Below are 23,284 nucleotides of genomic sequence, written 5' to 3' on the forward strand. Positions count from 1 at the left end.
TGAAAAGCAATGTTGCTGTTTATTTTATAGACAATATTTTCCTCATCCTTTTATAATGACTATATACAGAAGCCTTGAAAGGTGTAGTGATTTTGTAAAATACATAGGGCCATCAGTTCCCTGTTGCTGCAAATCCAAGTAACAGTAGAGATAGGAACTAATAGAGACAGCATGAGACCATGTGGACACCCTAGAATAAAGGCTCAAAGGGCAGGCATTTTTACCTGCCTCGTTACCTGGTACCTCCTGGGGTCTAGAACAGAGCTAGAAATGAGCTACTGTGAGGCAACAGGTTAAAATGGACAGAATGACTGTGATGCTTAGATGGCTTGCCTATTTAATCTAACACTAATGAGATACATAAGCTGGAATCAAGATTGCCAGGAGAAATATCAATAACCTCAGATATGCAGATGACACCACCCTTATGGCAGAAAGTGAAGAAGAACTAAAGAGTCTCTTGATGAAAGTCAAAGAGGAGAGTGAAAAAGTTGGCTTAAAGCTCAACGTTCAGAAAACTAAGATCATGGCATCTGGTCCCATCACTTCATGGGAAATAGATGGGGAAACAGTGGAAACAGTGTCAGACTTTATTTTGGGGGCTCCAAAATCACTGCTGATGGTTATTGCAGCCATGAAATTAAAAGACGCTTACTCCTTGGAAGGAAGGTTATGGCCAACCTAGATAGCATGTTTAAAAGCAGAGACATTACTTTGCCAACAAAAGTCCGTCTAGTCAAGGCTATGGTTTTTCCAGTGGTCATGTATGGATGTGAGAGTTGGATGGTGAAGAAAGCTGAGCGCCGCAGAATTGATGCTTTTGAACTGTGGTGTTGGAGAAGACTCTTGAGAGTCCCTTGGACTGCAAGGAGATCCAATCAATCCATCCTAAAGGAGATCAATCCTGGGTGTTCATTGGAAGGACTGATGCTGAAGCTGAAACTCCAATACTTTGGCCACCTCATGCGAAGAGTTGACTCATTGGAAAAGACCCTAATGCTGGGTAGGATTGGGGGCAGGAGGAGAAGGGGACGACAGAGGATGAGATGGTTGGATGGCATCACTGACTCAATGGACATGGGTTTGGGTAAACTCCAGGAGTTGGTGATGGACAGGGAGGCCTGGCGTGCTGCAATTCATGGGGTCGCAAAGAGTCAGACACGACTGAGCGACTGAACTGAACTTGAATGAGATACATAGTAGGAACTTGAGAAATAGTTGTTGAATGGGAGTAGCCACAGCAGTTCAGCTAGGGAGTTGATGTTATCATAATTCCCTAACTAATCAGTTTACTTGTCATATATCCCCTCCAAGCTTCTGTTTCCTCATTTCTAAAGTGGGGGTTAAAAAATAAAATGTGGGTTATTGTGCCTATCTGGCAGGATTGTTGAGACAATTAAATGAAAATTCAAGTAAAGCGTAGTGACCATTGTAGTAGTAGACACTCAACAAATGTTGGTGCCGTTTCTTCCCATGTCCTTCTATTTTCATTAAAAATCATGTGTGTGTGTGTGTGTGTGTGTGTGTGTGTGTGTAGGGTGTAGTTGAAAGTAAGAGAGATGAGTTATTCCGTTCATATTTGGTCTCTCAGGCACAGCACTGTGCCGTTCTAGGCTGATGAGAAGCTCTCCTATGCATTGCAGGACGTGTAGCAGCACTGCTGTTCTCCACTCACTAAATCCCAGTTACATCCTCTAGTTGTGACAACCAAACATGTCTCCTCTCCCTGGAAGGTAAAATTATTTCCTGTTCAGAACAATTGATGGAGCTCTAATCACCCACTGAACAATTAAATATTTTACTTATTAAAAAGTTGTTCAGGTAATGTGTAGATGTGGCCTGTGGTTCTAGTATATGTTTAAATGTATATGAAATCAGGGCTTATACAGAAAAAGAGAAACAGCAAAAACTATATAGTCAATTCATGAAGTTGAGTAATGATGCAGTTAATAAAAACATTATTTCATTCACATAATTTTCTTGCATTAGGATATTTTCCTAATTATTGTTGGTTGGGCTAATATTAATAGGAATGGGTTTCCTGGACACACTGGCTGAAGACAGGGAGAAAAAGCAAGTGTGCATGGAAAGAAATCATTTGGGTTTCTTAAATTTTCATAGATACTCATAAAGTGAATTATCTGTGATAAACATTAATCACAGATTATCGAACTGCATTGTCCATTGGCAAGCTTAAAATGTAATAGCAACGTTCATACTTACAGGTGAATTAAGGACTTTAGTCCTCGGAAAGTGTGTCTTGAAATGGACTTGATGTTGTTGTTTTCTATGAATCTGCAATAGGTTATAACATTTTTGGTCAGACAGCTGTAGGAACCACAGAGCCCTTGTCCTGTATCATTACGTTAAAAAAAAAAAAAAAAAAAAGGTTATTTTACTTACAAATATTCTAGATGTGGGAGACCAATGAAAGCATCATCACTGATCACATCAAAGGAGTTCGATGTGAATAACCTGCCCAGAAAAAGTACACAGTGAAAATGGTTAAACTGACAGATTGTCGATCTTTGCTGCTTTTATCTCTCAGAGAAATGAGTGGGAGTTGTGCACGGAAAAGTATCTGGATGTCTGCCTTTTACAGTGTTATTAATTCAGATAATTTTTGTAGCTTTTTTTAAGTGTCAATTATCTCATCAAACGCTCAATGAGGGGGTGCCTTGTGCCCCACTGCTCATAGGGATGAGTGTCACATGCTCTGGGTAACATTTTGAGACACAATTGGGCAAGTATGACAGTCAAAGCAGCCAAATCAACATGTTGCAGGTTTCCATGGCAAAGACACTAGCAGAATCTTTCCCTCTTGCTCTGAAACTTTTGACCAGCCCAAATAATGGTGTCATAGTCACTAACCTGAAAGACCTAGAAAACCAGCTCCATGTCTGGTTGTGCATGTTATTCATAGTAGATAAGCCATTGACACTGGTTCGATAAAAATCAACTAACCTTTGAAAGTACAGCAGGCTGAAGATGGGAAATAATGAGGCTTAGGAAGAGTCTCAGACCCATTTTATTACTAAACAGTTGAAAAAGAACACTTTTACTTGGACAAATTTATTTGCAATTTCAGTATAGACAGAGATTTGGTTTCAAAATAACTGATGAAAAGAAACATCAATCAGCAGTCCCCACATCCTGCATAATTCCTTGAATATTTTTTTTTCTGAATCGGAGGCTTAACAGAGGTGATTACAAGCCAAATAATACAAAGTTATCTTTTTAGAATGAGTATTAATTTATGGAATTCATCAGATAAAGTATTGACATAAACTGAAAATAAAGTTTTACATGTACTGATGACAACTTATAATGGGTTCAAGTGACATTCAGGCTACCTGTTAAGGTTCTTATATGGGGAAACCTCATTTTTCACTTGTAACTAGTGTCCAAAATGTGGCCATGATCATGGGACAGACGGGAAGTTTAACAATTCATGTCTCATACATACTGTTTAATTGCACCATGCTAAGTCCAGTATTCTCTGTTAGTAAACTTTTTGACTTTTACTTTTGAGGTGTAGGGGTTAAAAATAGCTTCACTAACCAACTTAATGACTTACCCTCTCTGAGCCTGTTAACCAAAGGGATTAAAACTATGAGATCTCACCTTCTGAACAGTTGTAAATAACTTATTTGACATCTGGAATTGCTTAAAAATAATGAGAGGAAGGGATAACAGTGAGTTAGAGATGAATTGAGCACGAAGTGATCATTTTTGAAGCTGGAAGCTGATTTTTACTATTATTTCTACTTTTATATATGTTTGAAATTTTCTGTAAAAATAGGGAGGGAGAGAAAGTAAACCAAATAAAACCAGATGATGTCTTGCATTTCTTCCTAAGCTATAATCCCTGGAATGATGTTGGATTCTCTTCTATCCCTTCTCCTTCCAACATTATAGCTTTACTCGCAAATGATTCACTAGTCTGTGAAGTCAACATTATCAAATAAGTCATACATATTAGATGCCCAGAGTTATTAAAAAAATTCAAATTTTTATGATTTCGCTCACAACTTTGGCAATTGTCTCTTCTTACGTCATGGTTCTGGGAAACAAGAAGATTGCTCAGCCTTACGCCAAGGTAAGCTACCATCCAAAGTCTTCCTTAGGTTCCAGATTTTCTTTTCATTCTGTATCCCTTCAGTTAAGTTGCTCAGTTGTGTTTGACTCTGTGACCCAATGAACTGCAGCACTCCAGGCTTGCTTGTCCATCACCAACTCCAGAGCTTGTTCAAACTCATGTCCATCGAGTCAGTGATGCCATCCAACCATTTCATCCTCTGTCATCCCCTTCTACTCCTGCCTTTAATCTTTCCCAGCATCAGGGTCTTTTCCAATGAGTCAGTTCTTTGCATCAGGTGGCCAAAGTATTGGAGTTTCAGCTTCAGCATCAGTCCTTCCAATGAATATTCAGGATTGATTTCCTTTAGGATTGACTGATTGAAACTCCTTGCAGTCCAAGGGACTCTCAAGAGTCTTCTCCAACACCACAGTTCAAAAGCATCAATTCTTTGGCGTTCAGCTTTCTTTATTCTTTTATTTTTTAATCCTTTATTCTTTTTAATTTATTAAAATTTTGTATTTTAAAAAATTTTTAAATTTTACTTATTAAATGTTTATTAAATTCTTTTTAATTTATTAAATTTAATAAAATTTATTTCATTTTTTAATTCTTTATTTCTTTATTCATTCTGTATAGGCAGCATCAAGAAGGGGGAGGATGAAATAAGGCAGAAATAGATACAGAGAAATACCTCCCATGTTCACTGGCTTGCAAATGGTCCTAGGGACTTCAAAATTGCTCACTTCAACTCACTGCAAGAAATGACTTCTAACATTCATTCTCCTTATGTTGAATCAGATGTAAAATAGAGTATGATATGGATATAAGTGGGCAGAATTAGCCCACACATGTCAAGGAAATAAAATAGGGTTTTTGCTAAAATTCTTAGCTGCTCATTCATTGCTTATCCCTAGCACCTATAATAATGCCTCTTCCATAGTGGACACTGAATAAATATTTGTTAAAGAGGAATTTACTTTAAATTCTGGTCATTACTACATTACTAGATTTAATGTTCCTTATAGCAAGGACTTATCCTTATTGATTTTTGTGTCCTCAGTCCTGAGCACAGTTCCTGGCTGAAAGATGTTTGCTGAACTAGTTTTTAAAGATCAAAACTTCTGGCTAAAAGTACAACGATATGCGAAAATAATCTCATAAACCTAAATCCAGGGAAAGAGGCCAAAATGCAATAAAGTACATCCTATATAATTGATCTTATATAAAGAAGAAAACCCAGCAAAACTAATCTATGCTGGCAGAAGTTAAGAAACATTTACATCTTGGAGATGAGAAGAGGGCACAGAGCAAGTCTTTGGGGTAATGATAATGTTTGGTTTCTTGACCTGGGTGCTGGTTGCAAGGGTGTTTACTTTATGAAAAGTCATGAGGAAAGTGGTAGGGGTGATAAATAGAGCATAGAGGAGTTTTAGGGCGATGAATATACTCTGTATGATACCGTATTGATGGATACATGTCTCTATACATTTTCCCAAACCCATAGGATGCACAGCACCAAGACTGAACCCTAATGTAGACTCTGGCTGATCAAGTAAGTTCATCAGTTGTAATAGAGATACTACCATGGTGGAGGATGTGGGGGATAGGGGAGGCTATGCATGTGTCAGGGTAGGGAGTCTGTGGGAAATTCTGTGCCTTCTCTTCTATTTTGCTGTGAACCTAAAACTGCTCTAAAAAATTAAGTCTTAATTTAAACTCTCAAGATGTACACTTAGGATATACACACTTTTCTTTATGTAAATTTTATTTTAATAAAAAGTTTTCTTATAAAAGCTAAAACAAATCCCTCTGCCTAAGATAATATTGAATATCTTGTCCTTGGATTCTAAATTCAATTGTAATTTTCTGTGGACAAGGACTCCATGGGCAAAGATTTGTAAATTTATACATACATTCTAAACATAATCGATCGAACAGGCTATCCATTTTATTATCCTGTGTATACTTAAGACTTAAAAAGATCCTGTTATATAAAGAGGGTAAAATGCCCATCTTTAATTTTTATAGGTTCCTGTAGAAAGTTTGATTTCAATATCATAATCTGTTACTGAGCCAGATATGTTAAAGAATCCCATAGTCCTTGTTAAAGGAAACTATGTCACCCCACCTCATCTTGATGTACAACAGACCTGGGGCAGACCAGTGTGGCCATGTTTTATACCTCATGACTTCTATCCCTTTTCTTAAATTGTTAGAACAAGGACTCCTTTTCTCATCCAGAATAGCTGATCCTGAGGTCGGTCAGCATCCCATGGCCCAACTAGTCAGGTTCAAAAAGGTGAGTTGGGATAAAGATGAATCCCTTCTTGAGAATTTGGAATCACAAACAGAGATGGAGCCCGCCAGCAGAAGAGCTGAAGGAGGAAAGATGCCTTAGGGTTGAGTCAGCTCCGTGGCAGGAAAACTGTGTTCAGGGCGCACTCAGAAGAGAGTGGAATGTAGAGGAGACCTCACAAAGGGCTGTGTGTGTGAGGCTGGATCAGGGAGATGCCCAGATCTGTGTTTGATCCTGTGTGCTTCTCAATCTTAGCTTCACTTGGAATCACCTGGAGAGCTTTATAAATACTGTTACCGTGTTCTCACCCTCAAGGATTCTGGTTAATCTGGTTAAATTCTGTACCTGTAATGTGGCCTGAGCATGGGATGTTTAAAAACTCCCCAGGTGTCTCTTACACACAGCCAGGGCTGCATATGGTCAACTTTCTGGTCAGTTACAATAGCCTTCCTATACCTGTGGCGACCAAGGGGACCTCTGCTCCTTGTAGCAGGTGTGGCTGGAACAGGAGCTCTGATACACAGAGATGCTGTAGATTGTCCCATGTCCCTAACTACAGGTAGCAAGAGTCCATACGTAACTCAGATTTGATGACTGTCCTCACAGTTGCAGCACATGGAGGGATGGGTGGGGATCAATGTATTGTCTGAACAAACTCCTTACCCTGAGCTCCAAATCAGAGACCTCACCCCATAGATTTGCCAAACAGCCATCCTGTGCGTTTGTACAGGAATAACGTAGGATGTGTCCTCTGCCCCTGGGCCTGTGGGAACATTTGAGGTCTCTGACACTTTCTTTCTTCTTAGGAAGTGGAAAAGGCAGGCATGTTCCCTAGAATGTTGGTGGAGGTGGACACAGGGCTGTACCTTGACCTTTCTGTATCTTAGCCATCAGTCTCATGAATTCAGTATGAAAACAAGGGAGTATAGGAAGGGTGGGGAGGATTGTTTTCCTCTGCAACCAAGGGAATGTATGTTTCCTTACCAAGAAAGATTTAAGACCATACATAGCTCAGTTGTGTCTGACTCTTTTGCAACTCCATGGACTGTAACCTGCCAGGCTCCTCTGTCTGTGGAATTTTCCAGGCAAGAATACTGGAGTGGGTTGCCATTTCCTACTCTAGGGGATCTTCCTAACCCAGAGATCAAACCTGCATATCTTGTGTCTCCTGCATCGGCAGGTGTATTCTTTATCACTAGTGACACCTGGTATGTTTCCTTACCAAGAAACAAATTTAAGACCATACACATCAACTATCAATTCTGTGCAGGCAATAGCTCATTCTTTAAATCATCATTGTTGCCTCCACAATAACCTGTATTTCATAAAATGCTGCTGCATTTTTGTATTGGGGCTTTGAAACAAGTCTGTGAAAGTGGTAGAGTAGGTGTTAATAGCTGTTTGACAGGAGGAAACTGTGGCCCAGAGGGCTGTTAAAAGCTTTGACCAAGGTCCTAAGACCCAAGACTCCTGGTCTACTGCCCTTTCCACACCTTGGGTGGTCTCTCAGTATAGGAGCTGAATCACATAATGTCACAACATTCACATTCTGACAGACAACTATAATAACACTACTCAGCTTATGTGGATTTAAGAAATCTCATTTAGTTAAAATTCCTTTTTTAAAAGGAATTAATTCATCAAGATAAGTATCCTAAAAGTCACATTAAGATCATGTCAACTTATGTTTTTTTAAGTCAAGAATTAAAAAAATCTCAACTACCACAACATTGTCAAGCAGTTATACTCCAAGTTAAAAAAAAGAACTTAAAAAATATGAATTCAGTTTGCTGTATTCTGCTTAAGGATACCTATAGGCTCAGTGTAAAAATTCTGGAAAACTCAGAAAAGCTTAAAGAAGACAATAAAAATGACTGTCACCATACTACCCAAAGATATATGTATACATACTATCTATATGATATATGCACGTATATACTTATAAAATTTATAAAATTAGAATAATAATTTTTATTGTTCTGTGTCCTCCTTTTCATGTACTTATTTTTTCAAGAACAATTTCTTATGACAAATTTTCAGTATAAAATGTTGACAGATGAGTAAGTCTTGTATTATAAATATTTCAGGATTTAACTTTTTAATTGTTGATTCCAATTTTCACTGTTATAAACACTACCATGACTACTCTCACGTGCAAGTATTTTTCCATATCCCTAATTCTTTCCTTAGAGAAAACTTAGGATAAATTTTTTAAGGTAGCATTATTGGATTGTACATTGTTTTTATGTCTCTATAACTTGTATCACACTACATATTCAATTCTGAATATAGAAATGCCTATTTATCACATCCTTACCAATAAGAGAAGGCAATGGCACCCCACTCCAGTACTCTTGCCTGGAAAATTCCATGGACGGAGGAGCCTGGTAGGCTACAGTCCATGGGGTCGCTAAGAGTCGGACACGACTGAATGACTTCACTTTACCAATAGTTAGTATCATCACTTTTGTTTCTTTTTCTATGAAATCAGATCCTTTGACCATTTTTGTTGCTTTCTAAGCACTTTTTATTAATTAAGGATATTACCTATTCTTTTCCTTTCTTATCTGATGCTGAATGTTTCCCTACTGATTATGATTTGCCTTTTGAATCATGATTTTTAGCATACAGACATTTTACATTTCTAACAAAATATATCAACATCTATTACATATTCTTTCTTTGCTGTAATTCTTAAAATGTTTCTTCCTACCTTGATATTAATGATATATTACTTACCGCTCCCTCTATAACTTTTCTTTTTTTACTCTAATTTATTTAGAGCTTGCTTTTATCTGTGATGTAAGGTAAGACACTGCCTTGGTTCCTTCCTAGATATTTACTCAAATTTGCCAAAGCCTGTCGTTGAATAATTAATGCCCTTCCCACTTGTGTGTACATATTCAGTTCAGTCAGTTCAGTCACTCAGTCATGTCTGACTCTTCGCGACCCCATGGACCACAGCATGCCAGGCTTTCCTGACCATCACCAACTCCTGGAGTTCACTCAAACTCATCTCTACTGAGTCAATGATGCCATCCAGCCATCTCATCCTCTGTAGTCCCCTTCTCTTCCCGCCCCCAATCCTTCCCAGCATTAGGGTCTTTTCCAATGAGTCAACTCTTCGCATGAGGTGGCCAAAGTATTAGAGTTTCAGCTTCAACATCAGTCCTTCCAATGAACACTCAGGACTGATCTCCTTTAGGATGGACTGGTTGGATCTCCCTGCAGTCCAAGGGACTCTCAAGAGTCTTCTCCAACACCACAGTTCAAAAGCATCAATTCTTCTGTGCTCAGCTTTCTTTATAGTCCAACTCTTACATCCATACATGACTACTGGAAAAACCATAGCCTTGACGAGGTGGACCTTTATTGGCAAAGTAATGTCTCTGCTTTTTAATATGCTGTCTAGGTTGGTCATAACTTTCCTTCCAAGGAGTAAGCATCTTTTAAATTCATGGCTGCAATCACCATCTGCAGTGATTTTGGAGCCCAGAAAAATAGTCAGCCACTGTTCCCATTGTTTCTCCATCTATTTCCCATGAAGTGATGGGACCAGATGCCATGATCTTAGTTTTCTGAATGTTGAGCTTTAAGCCGACTTTTTCACTCTCCTCCTTCACTTTCATCAAGAGGCTCTTTAGGTCTTCTTCCCTTTCTGCCATAAGGGTGGTGTCATCTGCATTTCTGAGGTTATTGGTATTTCTCCCTGCAGTCTTGATTCCAGCTTGTGCTTCATCCAGCCCAGCATTTCTCATGATGTACTCTGCAGATAAGTTAAATAAGCAGTTTGACAATATACAGCCTTGACGTACTCCTTTCCCTATTTGGAACCAGTCTGTTGTTCCATGTCCAGTTCTAACTGTTGCTTCTAGGGACCAGGGAAGCTACATACAGATTTCTCAAGAGGTAGGTCAGGTGGTCTGTATTCCCATCTCTTTCAGAATTTTCCACAGCTTATTGTGATCCACACAGTGGAAGTGAGAAATAGATTTAAGGGACTAGATCTGATAGACAGAATGTACATATTACTTCCTTCAAAAATCTGCTATTTTATACAGTTTTTCCAAAGATGAAATCTTGAATTTACTTACTATTCCTACTGTTTCCTAATTTATTATTTTATATGCTAATTATTTATTTTCTTTTGAGTTGCTTAGAATATGTATTGTTGCATGCTCAATTCATAATTTTTATTCTTTCTAATTTAAAATGAAAGTATTTAGAAATATGACTTTGCCTCTATGTAGAGAATCCAGTAAGTTTTAACAGGTAGTCTCTTAAAATTGCATATTTGATTTCAACAAGTATTTAGAATAATATTCTCAAAATTCCCTGTTGATGATATTTAAAAAATGTTTTCATGAGTTAAAATTAACACTGCACTAGGACCAAGGAGGATGAGACCTGTAAAATGCCTGCTAACCCTGAGCTCCAGTTTCTCTTCTGACTACTTGCATTCACCTGTCTGTAGGGGTGGGTCACATCTCTCTATAAGCAATAAATGAACACCAAGGCCATCAGGTTATTAGGAGGTTCTTGGTTGAAAAGCTAGTATCAGCAGCACTTCATTCAAAAGGAGCAGAGAAGTGTGTGCTAGGGTTAGCATGCAGCTTGGTGTGCTGAGGTCAGCAGTAGAGGAGAAAAGGAAGAAGCAGAAGATCACAGAATGAGGATCTAACTACATTAGAAGGAGGTCAGGGCTGAGGCTGCCCAATGTCCAGCTTGTGGTCCGCAAGAATGAAATGATTGGGCAGGCACATGTGTTGATGCCAAGACTGAAGGGCTGCTGAAGCAGTTTCCTGCCCTAGCTTCACACCTCTTCCAGGGACCAGAGAAGGAGCACCCTGAAGAGGGAATCACAAAGCCTGAGTCTTAATTCCCACTTGGCCATAAATCCTCCATGTGGCCTTGAGCACATCACTTCTGCTCTCTATGTTGTCAAATGAGGGATCTGAACCAGATAACCAGAAAGATGTGTGAATCTGGGCTTGTAGAGCTGCAGGCTTCGTTCACGGAGGAATAGGCATGGGCTCTGCATGAGGAGTGGGAGTCTTGGGTAGGCAGGTCTGCAGATGGTTGAATGGGAGGAGTAACCTTGCTGGGAAAATCTCCCCTTGTCTCAAGCCAGACTGGCCCCCTGGCTCTAATGACATTTCTTCAGACTCCCTTTAATCACCTGTGACATCTTAACTCCCATCAGAACTGACATTGGCCACAAGTGGTCTGCATCTTGTCTTACAGCTCAAAGCAGATTCTTTCGACTGTGGAGGGAGGATGCTTTAGGGGGCTTTCCCATACAATTCCCGCTCTGTAAGGGCTACTCTGGATGAAGAAGAGTGAGCAGCCAGCCTCAAGCTATCGCTTAGAGATGGCATTGATTAGATACAGAATAGAGAATCTGGTTTCTAAGCTTGTCGCTGCCACTTTTATTATGTACATGATACATCAAGCAGGTAAATCTATTTCTTCATCCATTAAAAGAGGAGTGGTAATAACAAAAAGACTTCCTGGAAGATTCTGAGAATTATGTGAGATAATATCTAAGAGCATCTCTTCAATGCTTCTGCCAAGAGTATCTCAACAAATAGCCCAGACATAAAATATCAGAGCTGGAAGAGCTGTTAGATCTAGTGAAGAACATTAGTTACACGGAGAGGAAAACTGAGGTCCAGTGAGACTATCATCTGCCTAAGAGAACTGTTATGACCCTCATCTAGGGAATTAGGCAGCCATGGGCAGTGTGTGCAAGCACACTTTGTGTACATATATGTGCCTGATGTTTATATGTGCATATACATGTAAATGAGAGAGCAAGATGCACACGTTACAGTTGTTAGAGATTTGAGGGCGCAGCTGGAAGGGCTGGCCAACTTTTTAGAACTGCCTCTGCTTAAATGATTCATACCTTCTAGTTGTTACTAACATTCTCCTTTATTCAAAAGAACAGGGGTGGTTGAATGATAATTAATAACAGGCTGATGATTCACTTCAGTTGAATGCACACATTCTAAGTGCATGTGCCACGTGAATAATTTTACATTTGAATATATTAAAATAGGCTCTTAAATAGGAAAGCATTAAAATGGGAAACATCACATATGAGCACGTTATGTTCTTTTTGACTCTCATCCTTGAAAACATTTTCAGTGTAACTCAGAGGACCCTTAGGTAGACCTCTTCTATCTGGATTGATGGAAAATAACCTTAATTTTGCTCCATGTAAATCTGAGGTCGGGGGACAGCCTAGAGAGATATGCGATTCAATTCCTCGGTTTACAAGTGAGGAAAGCAAGGACCACAAAGTGAGTGACTTACTCAAGGTCACAACTTTTGACAGCAGCAGGGCCAGGATTAAAATGTAGATTTTAGATTTGCAAGGATTCCCTGGGGGAATATTCTTGGCCTGCACATTTGAGCATGGATTTGATTTGAGCATAGACCCACCCCTTTGGTTTTATAGTTCATTACCTCTCACCCCAGAATAATCAAAAGTTTTCCTTTCTAGGAGATGGCAAAACTAGTCACAGCCCACCCTCCTGATGTAGCTTATATATTTGGTCTGTATTTCCCTGCTCCTAAAAAACAAAGAAGGGACTTCAATTTTATTTAAAGCCTGTTATATGCCAAACCTCATCTTTATCAGATTGCTATCTAGGAACTCATTTAAATCCTCCAGTGAACACTATAATGTAGGCTTTATAGTCTCCATCTAAAATACAAAGAAACCTGAGGTGTGAAGGTAAAGTACTTTGAAGCTTGTAACTGGCAGAGCTGGGATTCTGTGCTCAGTCATGATCTCCCCTGACTGGTAATGATCAGGGGCAAGGCTTTGCTTCCTCTTTTTAGTCCCATCAGATCCCAGATCTGCTACAAATCTAGGTTAGCCTTGCGTTGTAGTTCACAGAGCGCAGGCCCTGGAACACAAGGCCTTCATGCGATTGGGAGGTTTTACATGAACAGGAAGAGAGGAAAAACTCAAACAAATTCATGTAAATTGGGTAAGTGAAGTTAACTGAGGTTCCCAATTACAGGAATCTTACTATCTGTAAGTAAACTGAGACTCTTCAAAAGGGATTTAAATACACAGTTTCCCTATCTTATTGATAATGGGACCCTTTTATCATTGAGTTTTACGTACAATGAATATACCCAGGAAAATGCTGGATTAGCCATCTGAGAAATAGCTTGAGGAAGCCCTCTTAAAACAAAAATAGTGAGAGCATAAATTCAAGCTTACGGGGCTTTTTCCTGTTGAACAGGCTGCAAGTAATAATGCACTTACTCTGAAAGATAGAACATCCACTGGGAGGTCCCCAAAAGAAGCCATGTGTGCCACACACGCTGCTTATCAGGTGGAGAGCCTGGCAGTGAGGCACATTCAAAGATAATCACACTCAATGAATCCACACTAACAAAGCTGTCTGAGTCACTCCTTACATGGAGACAGATGGTTTAATGTATCCTTTAAAATGAGATTCTTTCTACCTGCCTAAGCTTTGCTAGCAAGCCTCTGGAGAGCAAGGTAAGGTATTCATAATTAAGTTAATAAATAAAATGAACACCAAAGGTGTAGATTCCCAGTATCCTATTGGAGGTTAAGAAAAGGAAAACAACAAAAAGAAATTCCAGAGGTTTCCTAAGCCAAGGTACATTGTGAGTAGCCAAGCATGAATAGAATGGGCAGTTTCCCAAATTTATTTGAGCACAGAACTCTTTTTTTTTTTATTTCAGGACACGTGTTCCACAGGACACAAGATGAGAAAACATTGGTCTAAGGTATAACTTTCAAGTATATAAGTTCTTTGTCATTTACCCTTTTCTGTGTCTCTGTCCCTCTCTTTTTTAAAGCTGGGAGACTAGAGCCTACACATACCAATGAGAGCTGAATCCTGGGGATACTAGATGTTCTTGCCAGCAATGCCGCCACCCTTTCAAAGGGCTTTTGAAACTCTTTTTCAGTGATTGTCTCCGGGGATCAGGACACAGTCCTCCGAATATCCTCATTAATGGCAAAGGTTGACCCTCTGAGAGGGCGTTTGATTTGGGGAACAAAACTGTGCAAAGTTAAGCCCAGTTATTCATGTTCAAGAGGAAGTAGACAGATGTAGTTAAAAGTGAGGATGTGGGTTTAAACTCCGACTTTACCTCTTATGAGGGGTGTGACATCACAGAGGCTACCTAACTCTTCTAGGACTCAGTGCTTCATCTGCAAAATGGACATAATCATACTTCCTCACAGGGTTACTGTGATAATGAATAAAAAATGAGACAGATAAAGTGCTTAGCAGCAAGCAATACAAGTGACAAATGTCCCCTAACAAAACTTTGCCTGATTTTACTGTATGACTTGTAAACTGGCAATGAAGACAATTCTCAAAGATCTAGAAATGTTTAGCTATAGAAGCAAAGTTAGGAAGAATCTCTGATCTCCCATAAGGAATTATCTAAAAGTCAAGAGTTACTTGTATATATAAATTCTAGTCTGTTTATTTTTTAAATGTTTTTTTAAGATTTTCTTTTATGTGGACCATTTTTAGCATCTTTACTGAATTTATTACAGTTTGCTTCTGTTTTATGTTTTGGTTTTATCCCGTAAGATGCACGTGGGATCTTAGCTCCCCAACCAGGGATAGAACCTGCACGCCCTGCATTGGAAGGTGAGGTCTTAACCACTGGACCACCAGGCAAGTCCCCCATAAAGGCTCATTGCTTTTTAATTGCATTCATTTAAATGGCCTCAACAATTCCTTTCCAGTCCTTGCCCTGTGAGAGGGCTATTGAAATAGTGTTTTATCATCAGCCACCATGGGAGGTCCTGATAAAGTCCCAATGGACCTGCTTGGGAAATTGGGAACTACGTTATCATTCTACTAATAATTTTATAATAGCCAATTTCATAATGTGAGGCTCTTTCATGAAACAATCTAATTTACTGGTTTGTTAGAACTGATACAATAAATTTTGTACATTTCCTTAACAAGGCCATTTTCTGTATTATGTTAAAGTACCCTGTTGGTAGAACAGAATACAATAGCATTTTTAAGCAGAAAGAAACCTAAGTTAATTGAACATGAAGGTCTGAAAAATGCCAGTTATGTGTGTTTTGTTTGGTCTTCATTCTGTTTAAAAATCTGCCTCCAGATTTCTGCCTTCTTCTGAAAATTAAAAAAATATGACCCATCTTCATGTAGCACATTCTCATCAGCAATAATCAGTTGGAACTGAAGATTCATTTTTAGGTATGACATGTCTTCTCTGGTTTACCCCAGTCACTACCACTCCCTATTGTCTTATACTCAACTGTTTCTTTCATTTACCTTATCATCCCAACCCCCATTGGGCATTTGAGTTTGAGAACCATGTTTTAATCTATCTCTGGTATTTTATACATAGAAAATCTGAAATCCAGGGATACTTGGTCACATAGTCCATTATTGTCTGAACTGGATTTCAACACCATATGTCCTGATCTCTACTTCAGGTTTCTCTCCATCTTATCACAGAAACTACTCATCTTAAGACTGGCCAGTGTTAATTATTTTTAATAAAACCTGACACGTTTACAAAATATGGTGCCGGTTGTTTTCTTCATGAGTGAGAGGGTTCTGCTTCCTCTTTCCCCTCCCATCCTCGGAAAGGTAAATAGTTCACCTTTCTTGCGAGAAGTATTTGAAGAAAGATTTCGTAGCAAGTTCTGATGCAGACCTATGTGTAGAACAATGAAATTTTAAAGCTAACATCATTGGCAAACCCAGCCTATACAATCAGATGCTAATCTGATGTTATGGTCATTCAAATTAAAGTGATTTTCAGAACAAATAATAAAAGCTAATGTTTATTGAGTTACAGGAACTTTTCCAAGTGCTTTACGTGTATTATTTCATTTAATCCTGACTATAATCCTGTACAACAGGTACTATGGTTATTGCCCACTTGTATTAATAGATGCAGGTAGTGTAGCCTCTATCAGCCATAAGCTCAACAATGGGCAAGAGTCACCATCATCACCAATCAACTGAGTATCATTTTGAACAAAATGAGAGAGCTTATCAAGACCACTTTATCATACCTTTGGATACAGGCAAAATAGAGTTTACCTCTTTAGGGCTCACCTCCACTTGGAGCTGCCATGTCAAAGCAGGGAGGGAGAGCTGTCACTCATCTGTGTGTCTCCCACAAAGCCCAGTGCTGTGCCTGCTGCACAGTAGAATTCCAAAAAGTTTTTGCTGAAATGGGAGGCTTCTGCTTTCATTTTGTTACTGCTTGCAGCTATACAATGAATAAACACTTGTTTTAGCTAAGCCACTGTAAATAAAAAGGAAACTATCTTTGTGTTCACAAATTTGGTTTCCATCTTAATAATGCTTAATCAGCATCTTTCTTTGGATGTCCTGTCAGACCGGATAAAAGGGGGTTTGACCTTTTACAGGAGAGAGGCTAGTCAAACCTGAGAGACAACCGGGGTGGCAAATAAGAGTCTGTGCTTGTCAAAGACCTAGAGGAAGTCAGAGGGAGGGATCCAGGCAGTGGGTCTAAAGAAAGATTCTGGATGCTTTGCCTTTTAAGTTCTGGCTCACTGGAAACATCTGTTGAAGAAGTTTGACATCATCAGGTCATGAGCAAATACCCCTTCACACTTCCTTTTGGTTCAGCCTACATTCCAGACCTCCACACTACTGGCTTGCGTGAAATCTGATTGAGTATATCAAACAAAACGAAGTGTGAACATGACTGAAACTACGATAGGAAGACAGAAGTCTCTAGTATAAAATCTATGAAAATATAAATTGAATTCAACAAATATATAATAAGCAAAATCTTAATCTAAGCTTATAACACCCTTTCTAGGACCATGGCTATTGAGAACTCTCTGTTAGAGACAAGGGCAGATACTAATAGCTCTAAAAATGATGGGAAAAATTAGAAACATCAGAAAAATATATAGAACTTGAGAAAATAGAGGTTAGGAATGAGATACTTCAGGCTGGCATGCATGGAGCTTGTGGTGTGTGTGTGTGTGTGTATGCACATGTGTGTGTGTGCACATGTGTGTGTGTGCTATTGCTACTATGAGAGATGACCCTAGACAAATAGCCAAATTCTATTAATACCAACTCAGATGTTCAGATGTTTCTCTGTTTCTAGGGAACCATTAAAGACTTCCAAGCGTGAGGGTATCAGGATGAGATCTGCACTCCAGTAAGGTAATGCTGATGGAGGTGGGAAGGAATGGGGCCCAGAAGCAGGGGGACCAATGTAAAACCTCCCCCATCAGCCTGTGGAACACTGACTGTAGCCTCAGTTAGGATCATGGTCCTGGGGTCAAGAGGAGATGGCAGATTCTTATGCTGTTTGAGGGGGGCTTTTCCTGTTGAAAGTGGACCTGAAGAGGTAACTCCTAACTTTCCTAGTCGAATAATTGAGAGGATGAAATACACTTTCAGAGAAAACATTTGTTATACAGGGCTGTGTGCACAATCACAACAATTCATTAAGAAGTTAAAAATCAGAGCTATAGGTCACTGGTCAGATTGTAGACAAAACAGCCCAGATGATTGAAATTTTTACTTCTCAGTCCATTGTAGGCCATTACCTGGGCACAAACCAAAACATACTCATCCACAAGCAGTAATTCCTCTAGAAGCCCTCTTAGCTGATAGGTTTGGCTTGAGTAGTCATTGAAGGTCACAAAATGTTTCTTAACTCTTGTCGTGTAAAGAGGAATAGATAAAGAGGCCAATCACTGTGAAGGTGATATAGGCTATGGATATTTTTCCCTGGACAAATAATATTTTGAAGAACTAACTGATAAAATTATAGTAAGGATGGACTTATTATTTGTCTTGTTCATGCTGTTTACTTCTCGATTTTTTGGCTTTTGATTTCTTATGAACTATATATTTATGTGTTGACTGTGGATTAATAAAAGAAATGATGATATCCCCCCCCCCCCCGCTGAGGGATCAGTTCTATTGCTTCAAACAAGATCAGATCTCATTGGAATAAATAGAAATTTTTCCAGCTACCCTGAATTCTTATATAAAGATTTTGTGTGTATGCGTGATACTAACGAAACCCTACAAATAGAACTCTCTGAAGAGTTCTATTAGATAGCTTTAGTTTATTAAAAATTTTATGAACAAATGGCAATGTGTTCACATTTTATACTTTTAAATTTGAATTTTGCTTCTGTAATGAGCCCATATCATTGGGGATTTTAGTCTGTGGTTGAGAAGAACAGGGCTGTCCAGTGTGAAAACACATTTCTATAAATTCCATTCACTACAAGTACCACTCCCTCTCACTGAAAGCAAACTAGAATGAATAATCATTCCTAGTGGTTAAGTTTCACAGCAGGCCTATGGAAAACATGAATGAAATTACATTTGCTGGGCAAAGATTTTTTTTTTTTTTTTGCTGTTGTTTAAAACCATAGGTGTTTTTTAAAATAGGCTCATATAATTAATCTGATGAAATTTCATTGGATAATTTTATTCTTTCTCTCCTCTCTACAGAGTGTGGGCTTTTGTTTTTCTTGTTCTCTGACAAACATTGCCAGCCACGGCCTACCAGGATCTTCTGCCCCAGAACAGGTAACTTAAGGAGGCATTGCGTCTGTTTCCCTCAGTACCCCAGGCTGACATTTCACAAAGTACTTTTCATCATGACTTCTGCAGAAGGTCTGAAAAAGCATTTGGGGCCATAATGAAATTATCAGATTTTTAGAGTGGGTGATGGGAATGGGTATTTTCTTTTCCTTTTTCCACAACTGAGCAAGAAACCAACTGCCTTTGGACATCAATGGAGCAAAATTGATTCAGAAGCTTGTCTCTTCACAAACTATGACAGGTCTATTTGGTAATCCATGGTCACAAATGCTATTAGAATCCATTGCAAACCCCAAGCAATGGCTGGTGTGATCCAGATCTGGTCTGATGGCAAAGGTCATACAAAGGCAAATCAGACCCCTGGGTCTTCATGTTCCAGTGGGGACTTTTCAGGGTACTGGATGGCCCTGTCCCACAGAAGAACTCTTTATGTCTGTGAAGCATGCATTCCCACCACTGTTACAATTATGGCATTATTCATACTTGGAGCCTCTTCATTTACTTCCTCCTCTGAAACTGCACTTATTAGACCTTTTCCCAAGGACAGGAGGAAACAGAGAATATTGGACAGGAAGAATGGGAAGCAAAATCTTTAGGAAACAGAATCCTGGAGATTAGAGACAAACTTTGACCCCTGCCATGTTGAGTTTAGCCAATGTGAGTTAAGTAAGGACATCCAGGGTAAGATTTACTTGCCCTTTTGTTATTTCTGAAACCTGAACTGCTTTTAGAAATAAGGGTTGGAATGTTCCATAGGAACTCAGAGCATGGAACGCAGGGGCATGGCACACACACTCGGTGCGGGCTATTTAAAAACCAGTTCCTTGGCTTCCCTCTGTGATTCTAAATACGTGTAATCACATTACCCTGCAGCAGCCGGTAACTATTTCTATAACATTGTCCAGCATCTGTGCTTGCTGAGGCTGGGTCCACCCAGCGGAAACAAAGTGGAGAGATGCTAACTGATGAGGTTGATCAATCCAGGTGTTCTATGTCACATAACAACCGTCCAATGTTGTTAAGTCAAATGACACTTCTTGAATTTTAAGGACTGATCTATTTAATTATCCTGAGGAGAGAGAAGTGCCTTAGTCCATCAAAAGGATGCTTTTAAAATGAGCCATTTATGTATTTGACAAATAACATAGTCACAGTTGATCACTTTCTCACAATCAACCAATTCTTATCCTATGAAAGGATCCCAGCATTGACGACTTTGCCTCTTTTTTGAATTTGTTTGATGTACTAAACAAACTAATTTGTTCATTGCTCTAATCAACTATTAGCTGTCAGTCAAACAGATAAATCACTTAGGAATATTCTACTCAGTTGTTAATCATTCAAAGACATTAGCTAGAAGAAGGACATTAGTCAACATTATTACATAATGTCAAAACACTTGATCAGGTTTGCAAAATGGAACAGTCAAATCAGTTTGGGGATTTCATATAGACAAAACAATAGATTCAGTGATTTTTCTAGCTTTTTTAGCTTCATGTAAAAAGTTAAAACCCTACCATTTATAAAATGTGTAACCACTTATCATATCCTATGCCAAGCATTTTATCTACTTAAATCTCATTTATTTCTGATAACAACCTTTCAAAGTGTCATCACCTCCATTTTACAGATGAGAAGACTGAGGCTCAGAGAGATTTAGTCAGTTGCACACAATTACATGTCTAGCTTCTAGGGAGTGGTGGAGTGAGATTTACATACAGGTCTCTCTCATTTCAAATCCATGCTATTTGCCTCTCTGTATGTAAAACTTCACATAGCCAAAATGGCCAAGTAAGGTAAGAAAACAAAAGCCCTAAAACAAACAAGCAAAAAAAACTTGAGTCCTGGATCATACAGTTAAGATAACCACAACTCAGTTGATGGACAATTGGCTGATTCCCCCCCTGGAACCGGTAACGACAAGCCAGTCTGTGGCCTGACACCTGAGCAGCAGGGGACCTCCTGTGCCCTGTGCGGTCCTGCTCTGAGAACTAGCACTCCAACTGCCAGACACTACATATGCGAACAAGTTATCCATGTTACATTATGCCTGCGGAAAGATCTGATTTCTTAATCAAATATTATTTTTTGACTCTTTTCAGACATAGATTGAATATGTGGTTCCCTCATGGCTATCTCAAAACACATAGTAAAGACTAATCCTTTGCACTATCCTATATTAATATTTTCTTTCCCTCCTTATAAGGAGACGAGTTATAAATCAGGTGAGATTAGAAAGCAGTCACTCAAGAATGAATATTTTAAGGAATTACCTAGAAAGAACTGAGATTTTTCTTCCCCACATGGTAAATCATACAGAGTAGCAGCCTGCCGCAGGTCCCCCAGGACAACATCTTGAGCGCATATGTTATGCTGGGTTCTGTATTGACTAATTCAGAAACTCCAGGGTAAAATAACCAAAGTTCCCAAGTCAAAAATGAAAGTAAAAGGGGAGAATGAAGTGAGGATCACTGTTACAACATTCCAACAACTTCACAAATAGCCATGAAAGTAGCTGGCATTACAGGTTAGCAAATCTACCATTGCAAGCATCAACCTGCACCGTTGGTGTCAGGTCGCAAACAAGCCCATCTACCTCTCACTTTACTGATAATTCTTTTCCTCCCCAGAAATATAGTCACGTTTGACAAAATTAATATTGAGATCATTTTACTAGAGGGCTTATCTAAATATATGCTATATTAAAAATAGTCATGATATAAATATTTCTCACAAGAGCTGCAGCGATGGTGTGAATAAAAAACTCCCTTCGGAGATTTCAGTAAAACCAGATCTCACAAAGGATCTGAAAGAAAACAAAACAAAACAACAGACACACACAAAGAGACACACACACACACAGAACACAGAACAAACCTTATGTTAATCCGGTTTAGCAAAACAGTCACTATTTGACACTATTTTATGAAGTATGATACTGTGCCTTGCCAGCTGAAGTAGGAGACATGAATCTGCTGCAGGTTTCTCATAATAATGTTCGGGGAGTGGAAGATATCTAAGCATGTTCTGTAACAGCTAATAAGAATCAAAATTTCTAAATGCAGCAAAATGTTAGCTCTGTCAAACGGCCAGGCATGCAAGAGGAATCTCTCTCCCCATGCCCTTTTACCAATACATACAAAGCCCCAAATACATCGGCTGGAATTTTTAAATCGTAAATTAGATATCAAAATGCTTACGGGCCTTACAATGAGATAACGTCAGGAGGAACGGTGCGTGGAATGGATCTGGCATTCTCACATAAGGCATTATCTTTGGTACAAGTACACACGGCAGGGCATTTTGGCTTTGCTGGTTTCTTCCCCTCAGTCAGCAGAAGCGCAGATAAGAGACATAGGCAATAAGCAATTCTTTTCAGGGGGATGCAGGCATTTCCCATCCTTTGGCTTCTCTCTGATTCCATGCAGTCGAAAAAATATCCCCAAACATGAACAGGGCTTCTGGAATTCAGATGGTGATTGTCTTGCTCTAAGATCAGGTCACATAAGAGTCCACCCTTTTCCTTTGCCTCTGTCTCTCTGCTTTTCAAAACAGGGACCTGCAGCTGATTCGTGAGCCGCTCCTGGCTCCAGCGAGGCACTGCTGGGGAAGAGACCTGTGAGGTGCTGCGAGATGGGAGGGACCCAACGGCTGGAGGAGAGAGCAGACTTGCATCACCACGAAAACACAGAGCACAGACCAGCCTTCGAAGGCAAAGCGAAGTGATGTAACAGAGAATAAACAGCTTTCTGCTTGCACCGGGAGGCCCTTTAATTGTTACCAAAAATAGGACGGCATTATGTCTTATTAGTGGGTGGGTGGGCGGGTGGGTGGGAGCAGTCATCTTGCCTGGGATCTCAGCAATCTCGGAAACCTCTGGGAATTTGCTTTTCCGTGTGGCAAACAACCTAGTAAGAAAAACCAGCTTCGGAGCCAGCCCTGGCTGGAAAAATGAAGTGAAATGAAACTCTCCCTCTGCAACCTTTGGCTAAAAACCTTGGTATTTCTTGCTGCGTCCACCTGACTGATGCCATCGCTGAAAGACAAACAACACATGGAGAATGTGACTTTCAGGGAACGAATGTGAGTAAATACTTTTCTGACACTTCACTGTCATAAATTATTGATTTTCATAATCCACCCTCCCCCACGTGTGAGACATTCCCTCCTCCCGTGTGAGGGAGGAAGACGGAAGCACTGACTGCCTCTGTGTCTAACCCCCTCTCCTCACCTCTCACACTCTCCCTTCTTCAGCACTAGAACCAGAAGCCTGGAAGGAAGACCCTGCCAGCAGGA

At 39.5% G+C, this 23,284-nt stretch overlaps 1 protein-coding gene across 4 annotated transcripts in view; it reads right to left on the minus strand.

Moving 5' to 3' along the window:
- Positions 1-23,033, minus strand: part of LGI1 (leucine rich glioma inactivated 1) — a 37,670-nt gene extending 14,637 nt beyond the window's left edge. For 2 of the 4 annotated variants that reach the window (XM_081553746.1, XM_081553767.1), the window contains exons 1-4: positions 22,198-22,696; positions 21,723-21,794; positions 2,404-2,475; positions 2,224-2,295 (exon numbers count right to left, since the gene is read on the minus strand). In XM_081553746.1, the coding sequence (XP_081409872.1) occupies positions 2,224-2,295; positions 2,404-2,475; positions 21,723-21,794; positions 22,198-22,412 (431 nt within the window). In that variant the 5' untranslated portion in view covers positions 22,413-22,696. Of the gene's footprint in view, positions 1-2,223; positions 2,296-2,403; positions 2,476-21,722; positions 21,795-22,197 lie in introns of all 4 variants that reach the window. The other 2 variants (XM_081553735.1, XM_081553757.1) reach the window with 2 other exon arrangements.
- Between the last annotated feature and the right edge of the window lie 251 nt (positions 23,034-23,284).

This window comes from Giraffa tippelskirchi, chromosome 2, assembly GCF_054371585.1.
Source record: "Giraffa tippelskirchi isolate mGirTip1 chromosome 2, T2T-mGirTip1v1.2.pri, whole genome shotgun sequence".
NCBI classification, from domain to species: Eukaryota; Metazoa; Chordata; class Mammalia; order Artiodactyla; family Giraffidae; genus Giraffa; species Giraffa tippelskirchi.